The sequence below is a fragment of the Cetorhinus maximus genome, chromosome 1 (assembly GCF_964194155.1).
Source record: "Cetorhinus maximus chromosome 1, sCetMax3.hap1.1, whole genome shotgun sequence".
NCBI classification, from domain to species: Eukaryota; Metazoa; Chordata; class Chondrichthyes; order Lamniformes; family Cetorhinidae; genus Cetorhinus; species Cetorhinus maximus.
The window spans coordinates 14262415-14280963 of NC_135879.1; the positions used below are offsets into that span (position 1 = coordinate 14262415).

At 43.5% G+C, this 18549-nt stretch overlaps 1 protein-coding gene across 10 annotated transcripts in view; it reads right to left on the reverse strand.

The window, feature by feature from the left end:
• psd3l (pleckstrin and Sec7 domain containing 3, like) overlaps positions 1-18549 on the reverse strand; it is a 300802-nt gene that overhangs the window by 54469 nt on the left and 227784 nt on the right. For 9 of the 10 annotated variants that reach the window (XM_078533932.1, XM_078533868.1, XM_078533723.1 and 6 more), the window contains one exon: positions 8977-9020. In XM_078533932.1, the coding sequence (XP_078390058.1) occupies positions 8977-9020 (44 nt within the window). Of the gene's footprint in view, positions 1-8976; positions 9021-10909; positions 11256-18549 lie in introns of those variants that run through there. The other variant, XM_078534196.1, reaches the window with a different exon arrangement.

An 18549-nucleotide genomic window follows, 5' to 3' on the forward strand; every position in this document is an offset into this window, starting at 1 on the left:
CACGCCTTTGGTGCAGGAAATCTTCAACTGCTGACAACTGAGGTCCTGTACACAATGTCCCACCTTCTACTTTTCATTGGAATGTCCACTCCGAAGAGCCAGATATTTACATTAGGCAGAACTGAAAGTAGACCCAGGCTCAATGTTTTGATTCAGGCGCAAGTGAAAAAACACACAACACAACTTACGCCAGGGCGATAAGTGGAACAGGTGAATGTTGGGCCTGTACATCTCAGTCCTGCTTCAGTATAGCCCGTTAGTTTGCCTTGAAATGGGAGATGGCTGCAGTTGCCACTCTGAGTTACAGTCGATAGTCACTTCAAGCTGAAATATCCAATTAGAGCCCCTCTGCTTCCTCTAACAGCAAGAAGTACTGGAACACGCCAAAGCTAGAAAACTGCCAAGAGCTGACCTACAGCTGTGGTGCTGATTATAAGTCAATGGCGCACAGAAAGTAAGGTAAGCGGGATTTGCATTTTAAGCAGTAGGTCCAACAGCACTGGAGAAAATAAATCAAGTCCTTGCAAGTCTGAAAGGGAAAATCCTAATTTCGTGGGGCATTTCTAATGGAGAAAAGAAAGGGACTGCATCGATATTTCTCCCCTTAAACACTCCATAGCACATCACAATCAATGCATTTCGCTGTTGAAGTTTAATCACGCTTGCTATGTAGGTAAACAATTTTCACACAGAAAAGTCCCACATGCAACAAATAAATGAAGAATCAGTTAATCTGTTTTGGCAATGTTAGTTTAGAGATTAAAATGAGCCAGGACACTGGGCGAACTCCCTGTTGTCAAATAGTGCACGGCAACTTTTATGTTTACCTGGACAGGCGGATGGAGACTTGGTTTAATGTCTTAACTGCAAGACAGCGCCATTCCCGCAGTGCTGAGTTCAAGTGTCAGCCTAGGCTATGTCCTCAAATCCTTGGAGTGGGTTTGAACCCACAATCTCCCAACTGGGGACTGGCTGAAGTGCTAACACCTGAGGTGATACTTTGCATTTGTTTGGTTTTCAGTTTCTTTCTTAAGATTGAAAATCAAAGTGAAATTTGAATTTGTAATTACCCGGCATCTCCAAAAACGACCTCAGTTGTTAACCCTTCACGTCCAGCTCCCCAGCTCCTGGCCTAGTTCACAGAGGCGCTCGACTCTCTCCACATCCAATTCACAGAGACAAAGGTTGCTCTTTCACATGAGATGTCTACATATGTGCAGGCTGGCACACAGGTGGCACACAGTACATTCAGTTTTGAAAGGGATCCAGCTAAGAATCAGATTAGAGGAGCTTTGTGAAACCAGGCTGAAACACGGGATGGGTTTCCCAGTGGGATTGACTTTTAAAGATCAATGAAAATCTGAAGTTGTCGAATTACTGAGGTGACGCTTCATAGTTGGGTGCACGTACTTAAACCAAATCTCCCGTCAGTTAGGGGAGAAAGCAGTGAAAATATCAAAGCTTCCCAAATGCTGATACCTGAAGACAGAGAGCAAAAATTCACTGGTTAAGGTTTGCTTAATTGCTATGGAGATTTCCATAGCAACAGAACAGTGAGTGATCTGTGCAACGGATTAGATACTGTAAATTTAACATTACTTAGGGATTGAAAGTGTAAATACTGCAACCGCATTCATTGATCTGAGTAATGAATTCGTAGCACACACACATAGGCCTGAATTTTTAGGTCGGTGGGCAGGCACAACTGGCGGGCCCGAGAGTGGCCGGGAAAAGGACTGCTGACCGTGGTCGGTCCCCTGACCGCGATTTCACGCTGGTTGGCCAATTAACAGCCAGCCAGCATGAAACGCGCGCTGAAAAGCACAGCACTGCTGGGGTGGGAACGGAAATGGGGGGGTGGGTGCTGACAGAAAGCTCCCTGAAGGCAGGGAGCTACCTCAGGCAGCTGAAGACCTGAAAAGCATGAAATAAAGTTTTTAAAACCCGGAAATAAAAACAGGCAAGCATCACCTAAACATATATATGTATATATTATAAAAACGCTGTTCATAGATTTTTTATTTTTCTTTCATTTAATAACGGAAACCTCATCCCGCCCCGTGGATGAGGTTTGAAGAAAATTGCAAAGGCCGCCTGGCTGATTCGCCCGTCCACGTAAGGTTGGATGGGCAACGTAAAATTAAAGACAATTGCAACTTTAATTACCTTAATTGGCCTCTTAATTGTTGGTAGGCGTGCTTCCAACTTTTGTTCAGGCCCGCAGGATGAAATATCGCGTGAGCACGGGATGAGGTCAGGACGCTCGCCCAACGTCATCTCATGTGGTTTCACGTCCGATCAGGTCGGGCATGCGCCCGCAACCTAAAACTTCTGCCCACAATCCACAGACCCTTGAGAAAGTCCCTGCATTAATTATAATTGCACAACAACGACAACAATAACTAAGGAATTGACTGGAGGGTAGAAAGGATTAGAGGTGCAATGTTCAGGTGGGGAAGGGACAGGTAACTGAGTGGAATGTCCCAGGGCTCCATGTTCGTAATTGACATCAATAACTTCGACTCAGCAATGTAACAAATTGGGTGAAATCTGCAGATGATACCATACTAGGAAACGGCTGGAAACTGAAGAATGCAGCTGAGGAACCAGAGCAAGCAAAATGAAATATGGAGCTGGTCAGAACGGCAGATGGACTTCAGTGCAGACTAGCATGAAGTGATGCTGCAAGGCAAGGAAAAATGGGCAATGAGTCTCCTTCATGAATGGTGCTATGGGGTGAGGGAGGACAAGGGAATACAGCAATCTCCCTTGGGACCACCATCAAACCCATTTCCTCCATCTAAGAGGCACGAGCCACTGAGGTGGACAATCGAGCTGCCAACACGTGCAATTGAGAAATGGGTGAGGGTCAGTCTTTCAAGAAAAGTTCAACAAAGCCAGACCAGCCAGCACAAGACTCATCCCTGAAACCAGTCAGCTTAATAAAAGAAGTGACACCAGATTTGGTGAAAAGTTAAAGAATGCAACGTGGCAAATCTGTTTTCTACAGACAAATATTACAGTTGGGTGGCAGGTACTGCTTGGGCAATGACCAGGACATGTTGTAACCAAGATCAGTGAAAATTCAATGAAGGGTTTTAAGATTATTAAGCTGACAAGTTAATGATGAATTGTTTTCTGCAGCACACAAACTGGAAATGTAACTGCTGGGAAATAAATGCAGAATCGGATGCGATTGTGTCAGGTTTGGTTAAAATTCAATAAAGCCATTAGAACTGACAAATGCGGCTTTTCACTGTGCAGAGGTCTAGCTTTTGAGTCTGTTAAAGATTAATGAGTAGTTTAGTGATCAAGGAGAGTGTATTAATGGAGCATAATTGTTCCCATCACGTCAGAAGGCATCTAGCATCTGATCTAAGTATTAGTTCACACAGCTTTGGGAAAGCAATAAGCTCTAAATTAACAACGTGGACGAGAGGGTTTATGAATCAGGGCTCAGACCCTTGTCCATTTTGGAAAAGACAGAAAGAAATTGGATTTATACAGCACCTCATCATATCTTTCAGAAACAGCCCGCATAGGGATTCATGAATTAATTTAATGTGCTGATGCTGGAAGTTACCCGCTACGCGTTGAATGTTGATTTGGGACTTGAACCCACAACCTTCTAAAGATGTTTTTCTACCAGATTCAGGCCACACTAGTACCAATCAGTAGAAACTGGGTCTTCCCCAGCTGTCGGCCATAGTGAATCCATCAGAATGACTTCTGGCTTGTGCAAGATATGCATGCCAGAGCCAACAGGACTAACAGTATAAACAAAACCCTGTAAACATGACAACTGTAGCTTAAGCAAACATTCTAACCATGCCTCACATATAGACATATGTAAAATGGACTCCAGGTCAGAAAGGGAGAGTGGCGAGACAGAAAACTGGGTTAAGGAGATGGATTTTGAGAAGAAAGAGTCGGAGAGGTTGAGGGAGGGAACCAACGGTGGGGTAAAGGTAGATTGAAGAGAGTGGCGTAGTGGCAATTTCATGGACTAGTAACCTGGAGGCCCAGGCTAATGCTCTGGGGTCATGGGTTCAAATCCCATCATGGCAGCAGGTGGAATTTAAATTAATAATGTGGAATTGAAAGCTAGTCTCAGTAATGGTGACCATAACTATCACTGATTGTCATAAAAACCCATCTGATTCACTAATGCCCTTTAGGAAAGGAAATCTGGCTTGCTTACGTGGTCTGGTCTACATGTGACTCCAGGACAAAGTAATGTGGTTGACCCTTAACCGCCCTCTGAAATGCTCTAGCAAGCCACTCAGTTCAAGGGCAATTAGGGATGGACAACAAATATTGGCTTGGCTAGCAATGCTCACATCCCATAAAAGGAACCAATAAAGACAAGGATGACGACGAGTGGAACTTATTTTGGGTCAGGACGTGTGTAGCAGGGCTATAAGTTGGAGTTTATAGAGGGTTGAGGATGGGGAGCATCAGCAAGGGCAGCGTGACTTATCAGGTACGCAGGTAGTAAAGGGCTTGGGTGGCGGAGTGGTTGAATAAAAGGAAGAGGCGGGCAAAGTTGGAGTGGAAGTAAGCAGCCTCGATGATGGATCAGATATAGCGGTTGAAGTATCAACTTTCTTCAGTACCCCAGGAGCACTGTAACCTCCTGAGCCAGCAAATTATATACTCAAGCTCACCCTTAGCACAGTGCTGAAGGTGTTTGCCACATATTGTATTTTATTGTTACCTTACATTGAGGCCTTATATAGATCTCGATTTTGTAAAGCCTGAAGCCATTTACATTTTCCTTCCTCACCACAAACTCTGCTCTTTCACCACCACCTCCATCACCCTCCCTGGCTGGTACAGGCCGTTTACAACCTTGGTGTTACATATGACTCCGATGTGCCCATATCCACACCATGACTAAGCCCACCCATTCCCATCTCCATTGCATCACCTGACTCATCCCCAGCTTAGCAGAGCTGCTACTGAAACTCTCAGCAAAGCCTTTGTTACCGCTAGGCTTGACTAGTCCAATGCATTCCTGGCTGGCCTCCCACATTCTACCTTTGGTAAACTTGACGTCATCCAAATTCTGCTGCCCTAGAAGATCAGCAGAGTTCTTTTGATGGCTTGGCCAACATTTGCTCCTCAATGAACACCAACAGCAGATCATTTATTTCTTGTTTTAAATATGGGGCTTGCTCCACACAATTTGGCTGTGGAGATTGCCCTCATAACACCCCAAGAGTTATAAATTGGCCATGATGCACTTTGACATGTTGAAAATGTGAAAGGTGATACATAAATGCAAGTTTTTCTCTTCCTTAAAGCTCAACTCTGGGACCACCAGGAGTCCAAGACTGCGAATGGCCTGGTTCAGCCTGGGAGTGATAGGGATGTGGTGGGGTCAGCGACAAGGGAAGAGAGTTTGTCATAGGGAGCCAGGACCGATGGCTTCAGTCTCCCTGATTTTGAGCTGAAGAACATTTTGACTTATCTAGAACCTGATGAACAGTCCAGCGGCGCAGACAAGGATCAATGGCTAGAATTGATGTCATTAGTTGTTATGACACAGCAGTTGGTAAAGGCTGAGTTATTTAAAATCCCAGAGGGAAACTTTAAACAACTGTCATAACCTATATTTTCAATTGGTATGTTTGAGATGCAACTCTGAATTCAGAAATGAAACCACCAAGGCTCCAGAGGTTTTTTTATATAAATTAAATTAAACATTTATGAATTTTACAAGGTATCAGACACATACACATCTACAAGTTACTACCATAATAACTATTAAACAAATCCCCAAATTAATCACTCCCAAGTAATCTTCCCCAAGGCTACAATAACCCATAAACTTAAACAGACACCAGGCAAAGCACATTTTATCTTAAAATTCAAAATTAGGTTATTTTCAATTTGTTCCTTCACAGACACAATGATAGGCTTACAGGCTTAGATCTCCCACGCCTCTCACTTCCACACACAAAGTTCTTCTGTATATACCTAGCCTTCCCTTTGAATGTAATTCTCATTGTATCAACAGGCCCTTTGAACTCCACCTCTTCTAACAATAAAACACCTTTCATAGTATAAATTTTATTAGTAATATAAACATATTGCTTTGTCTCCTAGCTAGGTGCAAGATTCACCCCCCAGTCTTTGAATGGTTTCATCAACAAAATGCAAATGTACTCTTTACGTTACTGTTAACATCTCAAAACTACTATAATTCAAAGCACCCAGGATAGCTGGCTTTGATCCAATTAACACATGCACACCCAGACACAGACCCTACTACAAGTCCAATTTAAAATAATTTCCAATAACATTATATACATTAATATCTCTTCATGACATCGGTGTACATATGAAAACTAACTCCTGTGCTTGTTAATGATGTCACCAAAAGAGAGAAACAAGAAGTAGCATTTATACAGCACCTTTAACATAATATAACATTCCAAGGCTATTCACAGGAGCGATGTAAGAAAAACAATGACACTGAACCACATATGATATTACCAGAAGATGACCAAAAGCTTGATCAAAGAGATAAGCTTTCAAGGAAGAAAACAAGGTACAGATGCCAAGAGTGTTTAGGGAGTGAATTCGAGAGCTTATAGTCCAGGCAGCTGACGACACAGCCATCACTAGTGGAGCAATTAACAATCAGGGATGCTCAAAAGTACCGAACTGGAGGAGTGCAGATATGTCAGAAGGTTGTGGAGCTGGAGTGATTGAGGAGATAGGGAGGGGCAAGACCGTGATGGGATTTAAAAACAAAAGATGAGAATTTTTAAATTGAGTCATTGCTTAACCGGGTCCCAGTGTAGGTGAGCAGGTTCGAGGGGCTAAGTGGCCTACTCCTGCTCCTAATTTGTATGTAGGTGAGCAAGCGCAAAGGTGAACAGGGCTCGAGGCGAGTCAGGTCATGGGCAGCAGAATTTGGATTATGTCAAGTTTACGAAGGACAAAATGTAGGAGGCCAGCCAGGAATGCACTGGACTAGTCATGTCTAGAGGTAACAAAGGCGGCATCGAGGGTTTCAGCAGCAGTTGAGCTAAGGTGGGGAGCAGTCAGTTGATGCAATGGAAGTGGGAATAGATTATCTTAGTGACGGTGCAGATATGGGATCAGACGCTCATGTCGGAGTCAAATATGACACCAAGGTGACGAATGGTCTGTTTCGGCCTCAGATAGTTGCCAGGAAGACGGATAGAGTTGGTGAGTCGGTGGCGAAAGAGCGGAGTTTCTGTCGAGAAACGAAAACTATGGTTTCAGTCCTTCCAATATTTAGTTGGAAGAAGTTTCTGCTCATTCGGTACAGGAAATGAGACACGCCATCTGACAATTTAGAGATAGTAATGGCCATGGTGAGGAAGAGCTTTGTTTCATCAGCATACATTGGAATTGTTGTGTTTGACATTATGGTTTCAGATGATGTCGCTGAGGGGCATGTAAATGAGATTCAGGAGGGCCCCGAAGATAGATCCTCGGAGGACACCAGACGCTATGAGAATGGGGAGAGGAGCCATTACAATTGATTCTCTGGCCATAATTAGATAGATAAGAATGGGACCAGTACAAGCCCATTTAGCTAGAAGATTGTGCAGAGTAATTGGAGGAGGATGGTGTGATGAACCATGTCAAAGGCTGCTGACAGATCGAGAAGGACGAGGAAGGATAGATTACCTTTGACATAGTCACATAAGATGCCATTTACGACTTTCGCAAGAGCCATTTCAGTGCTATGTCAGGAGCAGAAACCTGATTAGAGGAATTCAAACATGGAGCTCTGGGAAAGATGGGGCGAATTTGGGAGGCAACAGCATGTTCAAGAACTTTGGATAATCCTGGAATAGTGAAGAGTTTTGTCAAACAAGAGCAGGGCCTGATAGCACCTTTCATGGTTCAACCAGATCTGGCAGCGAAGGGCCAAAACCAGCTGTCTATTCTATCCATCAAGTCTGTGCCCCTTGGACTTAAGGGAGAGGAGAGGAGCGCCATGCTAGAGGGGATGTCCAGGGTGTGGGAGAGAGTGAGGGTAACGGTTTTAATGGGGTATAGGGCATCAAAAGCACAATGTAGATGAGAAGGAAGTAGTGATCACACTGTATAAAGTCAACACAAAGCCAGCTACAGAGCTAAGGGTGCCACCAACTGAGGGAAATTCACACAAAAAGCCAAAGCCCAACAGAGAATTCCCGTCTAAGATATTATTTTGACAAGCCAAGATTCAAATGATTAAAATCCAGCCGTGTTAACAAAATGACAAATACTCACTTCACCCTTGGAAGTTCCAGGATTGGGGAAGAGCAAAATAAAATGAAAATGTGAGACGCTGGTGAGAGGGTAAAAGCATTCATCCTCTCACGGCAGGTTACCAATCCTGCCTGCATATGGGCAGTGTCCTAAGTGAACTATGCTCGTCTCAATTGGTACCAAGTTAGCACTTTCACTGACAGGCTACTTAATGTTCACTTTTTGAGAAGTCTTTCCAAAGCCAGAGAAAGATTGGTGCAGTGAGCTGTGCTCTGTGAAATCAGGATGTCGAAACTCCATCAGGTTAATGTATGGGTGCGCTGCTTGGTTTACACCCCAACCGATGCCCAATGCAAGGGCCAACATGAACTAAAAAGGCATCATTCCTCAGTTCATCGTTTCCTCAGCACAAGCCAAAATAAAGGCAACGGTATTAGTCAGTGCCCAGCAGAATATTCCTCTGACTGCAAGGAAATAAGAAACAGACAAGCTGAATAACTACAGGTCCAGCCTTAATGCTGATTAGCACACTAATCAAGTCTCACCTCCCGATTCCTCCCCCCCACCCCCGTCGTCATGAGACTGGGCTGGTTACACAGGTGCGTGAGAGGTTAATGTCACAGGTAAAACACAACTTATCCCATTTCAAAAGCTTTGAAAAGGGACGGAGGGGATGCTCAGAATGCATAGCTCTAAAGAGACACATCTGCAGAAAATAATATCTTCAGTACTTACATTGCCCATTCCAGCTTCTCGTTTTTGATCGAATTGTACAATGCCTGCAACGAAAACAGAAGCTAGAAGTCATTTAATTGTGTTTGTTGTCTGAGGTGCTATCAATTACTGCACTGTGCAAATCAAATCACGGCAATAACTATATTAAACAGATCATAAGGCGGGAAAGGGTTTCTTTTTTAAGGTCTGCTACGGTGTATTTGTTGCAAATGATAATGTTATTGAAAGGTAAGCCAATGGATTTCCTCTGTCTAGTTCTAATTTCTCTAAAAGACACAATTTCTTTGTCAAAATTTCTTTAAAAATGACATAGTCGCACTGGGCCACAAAACACAACAAATGAAAGTGAAAATCTTGTATTTCCCCAAGTCCACTTCATGAAAAGAAATATCCATTTGAAGTTTTGTTTGTAGCTAATTAAGAAATTGGAAAGGCACATTTTGAACATGTCAATGCAGAAATGATTCTCTGTTGTAAGGTCGTTGTATTTTGTCTGTGAAGATTGAGGACTTGTTTGAAGAAATTCCAGAAATTCGATACGAAGTCTATTGCTGGGATGGGCTGGTATACACACATTTTTTTGCTAACTTCAACTGAATCTGTTACCAGTTAACTCTTGAACTGCCTGAAGCATGACAATTCACTCTTGGTATCTACCTTTTAAAGCAGCAACATTCTAAGCCCAATTTTGGAATGAAGTTGAATCCCGGCAAAAATAAAAATGAAAAGGGAGGGAAGCAAACAAATGGGTCTTTGGGATTTGGGATTGGCTATAAGTAAAAGATTTATTCCTGCAAATTCTTTACTTACACTGTGACCTTAAATAATCTGCCAACAATTAGACACACTTCATGTCATCCTCCCTCCAAGGTGCCTTGCTCATTCGGCATTCTTGCAGAAATAACCCGATTTGGTTCGGACAAATGTTAACCAGATTGCCAAACCACCAGGAAAGTGAGGTGTCAAGAGATTGCTGGAGATTTATTGTCTGATTAAGGTGAACACAAACATGCCGAGATATAAAACTACACAAGAGGACTGAAACAGGGACATGGCTGAAAAGCCAGAAAGAAAAATTCTGCCTACGGGCTGTCAATTTCCTTTACAATATTCACTTATCCTGTTGGGCAGGTAACTCTGTGAGGCTTTGAGGTTCAGTTGGAGGTGCAAAGGCAAGTTATAAGTAAGCAATAATAAAGCCTGCAGCATTTGAAATGGATTAAAGAATCAGGCCTTAGTCCAAACCTTTCCCCAACAGGATTATTCACAAAAAGAAAGGTTAATTTGCCAAACAGTAAACCATCCACACCCAAAAAGACAAATGCACATCACACACAGTAAACTATCCAAACCAGAATCTCTAGTCAATATATCTCTTCAGCAATTTAGAGTTTCCAAGGGGAAATTTAGATTCCCAACTAATGAGAATCAATTCGGTGTTATGCGAGTCACAGCTGCATTGCTTTATGCCCTGTATTACTCTACAATGCATTTTTTAAACAAAGATGTGGCGCCTCATGTTTCAAAGAAATGCTATATTCCTTTCCTATCATGAATTATAAGTGCTGCCTCTTCATTTATCAAACAGAAAATAAGAGCCTTTAAATATTAGACCTCTAGCATGTTTCTGCCTTAAATTAAATGCAGCAGTTGGTTGGAGAAGCCGTTAACCCAGACTGGAAGGGCTGTGCTTTATTGTCACAGTCGAGCTACAGAGAAAGCTTAACAGAGAAAATAACAGACGTACACCACCGTCAAGAAACAGCACTGATAGATAGATAGAAAATGCTGCATAGATATGAATAGATGCCATTGACAAATGCACTAATCATGTTCCTATCACAGTAGGAAACAGTTAAGTAAAAATCATTCACTGTCTTCAAACATACATTTTCCAGTAAGTAGGATGATATTTGTATTTTCTCTTTCGTACCTTGCCTGACGAAGGGTGGCCAGTTGAAAATTCGGATGAGTAGGAGGTCTTCAATGACTTGGATCGGCGAGGCTGGTGTCTCAACTCATCCCGCTGGTACCTCACTGACCCGCCGCTCTGCACCCGGACCTTGCTGGTCCCTTGCACACTGTTCACACCGATCATTTCCTCGAAGGCACTTGCTACGTTCTCGGCGTGTCTGATGGACGAAGGGGATCAGAAAGGACCTGGCCACCGTCTTAAATCACAAGCTCAGCGACCAGCATCTGATCGAGAGGCAGCCTCAGCAGCTCGGGAGGCTTCCAGCTTCAAAGGAGAAGCGTGCCTGCCTTTGCTTGCAATTTTCTACACTGTTTGGATTCGGACTGATCATTTCAGGGTAGGCTCACATCAGGGGTTGCAAGTCACACACACACTCAAAAAAAACCATCCCCTGAATGGTCCGAGCCAATGGCAAGGGGCCAGGCAAGCAGTTCATTTATATTCTAAATAGCAACATGACTGTTTCTCTATCCATGAACTGCAAGCTCATTAAAGGTAGGCAATGAGATACAACTAATAAAAGATCATAACAGTCCATCAACTACATTTTAGGAACTAAATTGAGCTTGAATTAGAAAAGGAGGGCTGTGCAAGTAAAAAAAACATGAATAATGTATCAGTCTGACATTCTGCAAATAGCTAAGGTACGTTCTTGAGGTAACTATGAGCATATTTCAGCTGCTTTGTTAAAACAAATAAAAAGCTGTTTATCACGGTACTCTTTACAGAGAAATCTGCCGACTGAAGGCACCATTGTGGCTCCCATAGATAGATGGTTATTGTCCATTTTAATTTTCACTTTCCTTTTTTGAGTGATATGGGGCTGCTCAGTGAATAGGTGATTATCCTGCCTCCCTCTTTCGGACTCCCTGCCACCTGAATAAGAATTTCTTCCCACGAACGAAAAGGGGATTTTCCTATGATCGTACAGTGTTGTGCATTTTATTCAACAGCAGATTTTGTGTATCAAGTTTTTTTTTTAAAAGATTTGGCCCACGAGGTATTTTAAAGAGGTCTCTCTCTCTTTCCTACCACCACCATCACCACACCCAATCCCCCTCCAACCCTCCTTACTGGCCCGGCTCTCCCAAGGGAGTAAACAATAAGGAGGGGGGTGTTGTGAGTGGAGGGTAGGCAGTATCTCAACACAATTCTCCAGGTAGCTAGAGTGTGGAGCAGGCTTGATGCAGCAAATGGTCTTTTCCTGTCTGTCATCTCCACATGCTCGAAAGAAAACTGCACAGATGGATACCCAGCGAGTGTTACAATCTGGAATATACTGCCTGAGAGTGTGGTGGAAAGGGGAATTGGATAAGCACCTGAAGGGAAACAAGTTTGCTGGGCTACGGTGAAAGGGGCAGAGTGGTGGGACTGGCTAAACTGCTCTTGCTGAGAGCCAGAATAGGCTCGATAAGCAAGTGTTATAACCATTCTATGATTCAATGATCTCATGACTAAATTCAAACACTTCCTGCTGATGCTACAGGAACACTGCTTTACGAGCAATACTAGAACCCTGAAATGATGTTGTGGGTCATTAGCATACCAATTCCTAGTGCATTCAGATAAACTGTCCCTCTTCCTTCCCCTCCACATAAATAGTGAGGGGAAGGAATTTCATGTACACATGTTGAAGTGCTTAGATACCAAACCTGAATAAGGCAAAAATCAAGATCATGATCCGTTCAAAATTAAGAAAATTCCCAAAAGAGAAAGAAAGGCCTTTTTTACATCCCCAATCTTTGAATCCATGGGTCCTTTTCTATATAGAGTCATAGTTTGTGCCACCTCATCACTGCTTTTGTTTTGACACAGGCAGCGACCACTGTGCCAATCCACAAGGCTCATTGAATGCAGCTATCAAGTTGATCAACAACAACAACTTGCATCTACATAATGCCTTTAATTTAGAAGCAACATCCCAAGGGAATTCGTAGAGGCATAATCATACAAAAATGGATGCAGAGCCAAAGAACAAGACATTGGGAGGGCAGATCCAAAGCTCACTCAGACATGAGCTTTAACAAGGGCTTTAAAGCTAGGAGTGGCAGAAGCCACAAGGAGGGAATGCTAGAGCGTGGAGGCTAGATGGCTGAAGGGACAGCCACCGATGGTTGGGGAAAAGGGGGAATGCACAGGAATCTGGAGAAATGGAAAATGAGGGGAAGATGGTTGGAGAGGGGTTGCAGAAATATGAAGGGATTTCAACTCAAGGATGAGAATTTTAACTTGGAGATGCTGGGGAATCTGGAATCAGCATAACTTAAAAAGGGCAGGGACAATAGCTGGGCAGGCCCTGGTGTGGGATAGGATATGGACAGCAGGGTTATGCATCACCTGAAAGTTAAGGAGGGTGGAGGATTGGAGGCTGATCAGAGGTCCACTAGAGATGACAAGGGCATTGATGAGAGATACAGTGCAGATCGGCTAAAATAGGATCTAAAATAGGTAAAAATCCTTGAACTCCCTTTCTAACAACACTGTGGGTGTACCTACACCACATGGACTGCAGGGTTCAAGAAGGCAGCTCATCACCACCTTCTCAAGGGCAACTAGGGATGGACAATAAATACTGGCCCAGCCAGCGAAGCCCACATCCCATGAATGAATAATATAAAAAATTAAAGCAGTGGAAGTACGCGGCCCTTAACAGTGATGGAAAGAATATGAAATCTGAAACTCATTGCTGAATTGCAGAGGACATTGAGATTGTTAATGGTCTGGTTCAGTCTTAGTTGCCAGGAAAGAGGCAGGGAGAAAGAGCATTGCTTAAGATGTTCTGACTATGATCAGACAGGTAAGCGTGGAACCAAGTGAGAGCAACTATTAAGAGGGTGAAGGAAAGGCATTAGAGGATGGTGTGGTTGACTATGTCAAAGGCTGCAAAGAAGTCAAGGAGCGAGAATGCACGTCTGTGACAGCGAATGTTATTTGTGACTTTGATTAGGGCTGGTGCAGTGCTGTGGCAGAATCGGAACCTGTTTGGAGAACTTCAAATACGGAGCTGAGAGAAAGACGACATGGATTATGGAGGGATCAACCCATTTAAGATCTTAATTTAAGATGGCAGATTAAGGGTTTGAGATGGCAATTTTCAAGAACAGAGGGGTTGAGGCTGGGTTTTCTGTGGAAGGGCCGATGACTGTGGCCTTGAAGGGGAGGGAACCATGTACAACATTAGCTAACATGGAGACTGGAAAGGAAAGTTCGATGGTCAACAGTTCAGCACAGATACGGTGAAGGGAGCAAGTGATTTGTGCAAGTTAAATACTCTGTATTTAGCGAACCTGCATTGTGGGATGTATATAATAGGGTCTTACATTCATACAGTAAATCTGACCATGAGTAGCACATTTGAAAATCAGATTGTTATAAAGAATTTTAATGGCCTGAAGAGGCGACTGATTTTTACTTGATATTTTTTTCCCTAAATTATTTTTTTTTAAACTGCGAGCCCTGACAAGATGATCCATGGAAGGGTGGGTACACTGATTCCGGCAGCCATTAAGCCAAATAAATGAGCGTTGGTTTGAGACGGTCAGCGACCCAGAATGCTTCAGCGCTTTATGTTCCGTCTTCTTGGACAGTCACTTTTAGCAACTCCAAGCCACCCCAGCCATGGCATCACTGCACCAACAAAGAAACCTTTGAATACTTCAATGCAGGAGAATGTAGATCCAAATGGCAAGATTTCTGCTTTGCTAATGTTTAATAGCACATAAATATGGGGTGGACCGGGGGGGTGGGTAGTGGAGAGAATACATAGACCCCCTCCTTTGCAGCTCAATAATTCATCATGTTTTCCATTAATTTAGTACATCGTCTGCAACCTGCAGAGGTTATCCACCCAACCTATGTGTAATGATGAAAGAGTTTTAATAGGTTACACTCATGTGAAGATAGCATGTCATTTTTTTCTACTATAATTAATGACTGGAGGTGGTTTACCAGCTTAGTCAGGTGGTTCTACTGACGTTGTAGACTATGAAAGTTTTATTCAACATCAGTACCAGTGCAAGATCACATTATTACCTTCAACTCAATCAGGGGTACCCCAGATTGATTTTACTGCTGGCTAAGCTCACAAGTAAGATGAGAGGCACTGGCACCCAATGTGAGAGAGTTTAGGTATTTAATTTGCTCTACATGAGTAACTAATTACATAAGATATATGGCACAGAAAAGAGCCATTTGGCCCAACCAGTCCAAGCCAGTGTTTATGCTCTACTGAAGCCTCCTCCCATCTTTCCTCATCTAAATCCATCACTGTAGCCCTCTATTCCCTGAATCTCCCTCATATGCTTGCCTAGCCTCCCCTTAAATGCATCTATATTATTTGCTTCAACCACTAGCGGGTTCCACATTCTCACCACTCTTCCCACTAGCGAGTTCCACATTCTCACCACTCTTTAGGTAAAGAAGTCTCTTCTGAATTCCCTATTTGATTTCTTGGTGACCATCTCATTTTGACGGCCTTTAGTTATGCTCTTCCTCACAAGGGGAAACATTCTCTCTGTATTCACTCTAGAAAAACCTTTCAGAATTTTAAGGATCTCTATTAGGTCACCCCTCGACCTTTGCAAGAGAGAGACCCAACCTGTCAGTCCCTTCCTGATATGTATGCCAACGTATTTCTGGTATCATCCTTGTAAATCTTCTCTGCATTCACTTAGTGCCTCTATACCCTTTTTATCATATGACAATCAGAATTGCATGCAGTACTCTAAATTTGGTCTAACCAAGGTCTGATATGGGTTTAGTATAACTTCCCTACATTTTAATTATATCCCTCTAGAAATAAAACTAGAGCTTGGTCTGTTTTTCAGCCCACTTTTGCCAGTGAACTCTATGGTGACACAGCTCCGATTTAGCTCTGGAGAAGGGTCATACGGACTCGAAACGTTAGCTCTGTTTCTCTCTCCACAGATGCTGTCAGACCCGCTGAGTTTTTCCAGCATTTTCTGTTTTTGTTTCCAATTTTGCAGGAGCTACCCAGAACAAGTTTGCGGCTTATGCTTCAAGCAAGTTAAATAGCCAATCTGTGCAGTCTACCTAAAATAGAAATACTACCCAAACCTGCAACAATAGGAAGCCTGATAGTTATAAATAAATAGACACACCTGCGTGCACGCGCACATATACACACACACACACACACACACATACACACACACTAAAGAGAGAGTTTAAAAATGTAGTTTTCTTCTAGCTGCTATCTGTAACCAGGAGTCTGGTACCCCGCAGCTCAAGTGCCCAGACTGCCCCCTCAACAAAGTGTTCCGATCTCTGTGCAGTCTCCACTTCAAAGGAAAAAGAATCCCAATTTCAAAGCCAAATTAAGATCATTAGCAAAAATAATCATTAATCCTGATAGGAAGTTTGCCACCTAAATTAGATTTCATTAAGCCGGGGAGATATACTCGGGTCTCCTAACCACTGGTAGCCAGAACCGCTCATCACTGTTCTACATCTCAGTACAAATCATTCCTGGAAAACATCTCGGGAAATTTTAAAAATATCATTAAAAGGCACTGCTTCTATTCATGAGCCCTGAATTACATTGTGACATGCCTATTCAGAGGACATAAATCACACAGGGCAAAAATGGCATTTCAAATAGACCAAAGCTGAGTTAAATGCTGCCCTTGTCTTTTTTCCTTTTGGTCAGTGTTTCTTCAGAACTTTTGGGCAGAATTTTATGCCCCACAGGCAGGCACGTGTCCGACCTGACCAGGTGTAAAATAGCGTGTGATGACGTCAGACAAGCGTCCTGACGTCATGGCGCACTCGCGCAATATTTCGGTCGGCGGGCGCGAGAGTTGGCACTGTACCCGCCGACAATGAAGAGGCCTATTAAGGCCATTAACGTATTAATTAAGTGTGATTTTTCACTGCCCGTCCAACATTATGGTTGGCGGGCAAGCGAATCGGCGAGGCGGCCTTTGGATTTTTGAGGAAACCTCATCCATGGGCGGGATGAGGTTTCCAATATTAATTTTTAAAAATAAAAAAATGTTTTGACAGAATTTTTATAATCTATACATTCAAGTGAGGGAGTCTGATGCGTGGATATTTTTTCCTGCATTTCCAAATCTTTATTTCATGGTTTAAAATTCTTCAGCTCCCTGAGGCAGCTCTCTGCCTTCAGGGAGCTTTCATTGCGTGCTCCCCTGCGCACCCGCGCAGACTTCAGCACTCGCCCTCCTCCCGCTCCCACTGAGCCTTTCAGTGTGCCTTTCACGCTGACTGGCCCTTAGTTGGCCAGCCAATGTGAGATCGTGGTCGGGGGCCGATTGCCGGTGGCAGGCTGTTTACCGGCCACTCCCAGGCCCGCCCACCATGCCCGCCCGATGACCTCAACATCCTGCCCTATGTTTTTTTTTTATTACAGCTTTTAATCTTCTGCAGTTATGATTCCTCTCTTTTTAATAATCAACGTACCTTCTACGGACCAAGATTTAAGAAAATCAGCTCCCCACATTTTGCTGGTAACAAAATCTATTCCGGTTTCTTGCCAAGGTCTTGCGATCCACAACCAACTCCAGAGATTCAGTTTTTCCATTTCCTGCTATTAATCTCGTCTTCTTCCTTCCAGCCACTGGGGGCAGTAGCTATCAGTAAATGGCAAGGCAGGCTAACTCTCCACCCACCTATTTTTGCACTACGGAGGTTGAGTGCTCACCAAGAGGGCTGCTGGACATCATTAGTCGAACCTCTTATGCCCCACTCAGTGATTACCGTAGGGCCAATGTCTGACTGCTACTGGTGCTTTTGCCGCTCTCGTCAATGTTGTTTCCCAAACCCACCAGCCAGTTTCCTTGTTGCTAAGGGCTTAGGGAAGATGGTGGCCTAGTGGTAATATCACTGGACTAGTAATCTAGAGGCCCAGGCTAATGCTCTGGGGTCATGAGTCCAAATCCCACCCTGGCAGCTGGTGGAATTTAAATTCAAGTAATAAATCTGGAATATAAAGCTGGTCTCAGCAATGGTGACCTGGATAACCATCACTGATTGCCATAAAAACCCATCTGGTTCACTAATGTCCTTTAGAGAAGGAAATCTGTCTAACCCACATGTGACTCCAGACCCACAGCAACGTGGTTGACTCTTAACCGCCCTCTGAAATGGCCTAGCAAGCCACTCGGTTCAAAGGTAGTTAGGGCTGGGCAACAAATGCTGGCCTTGCCGGCAACGCCCACGTCCCATGAAAGAATAAAAGTAAAAGGACGCACAACTGTAGTCAAGAAGGAGATATGATTGCTTCGTAAAATAACTGGGAGTCACATTTGACTGGCACGGCAAATCTTCCCTCCTCACACCCAATCCAACAAACGACTCTTCCAAGACTCGTATAACAGGTCACGCGGGTGAACGTCAAGACTAGCGTCCAAATCGCAATATTGCTGCTATCAAAGTGCCTGTCAATGTGCGAAAAGGTGCCAGCCTTGGCTCAGTGGTACCACTTGCACATCAGTCAGGGGGTCGTAGTTTCAAGTCCAGAGACCTGAGCACAAAATCTAGGTGAATAGTGTGGTACTGAGTATTCCACTGTCAGAGGTCCAACTTTTAGATGAGAAATTACATCAAGGCCCTGTCTG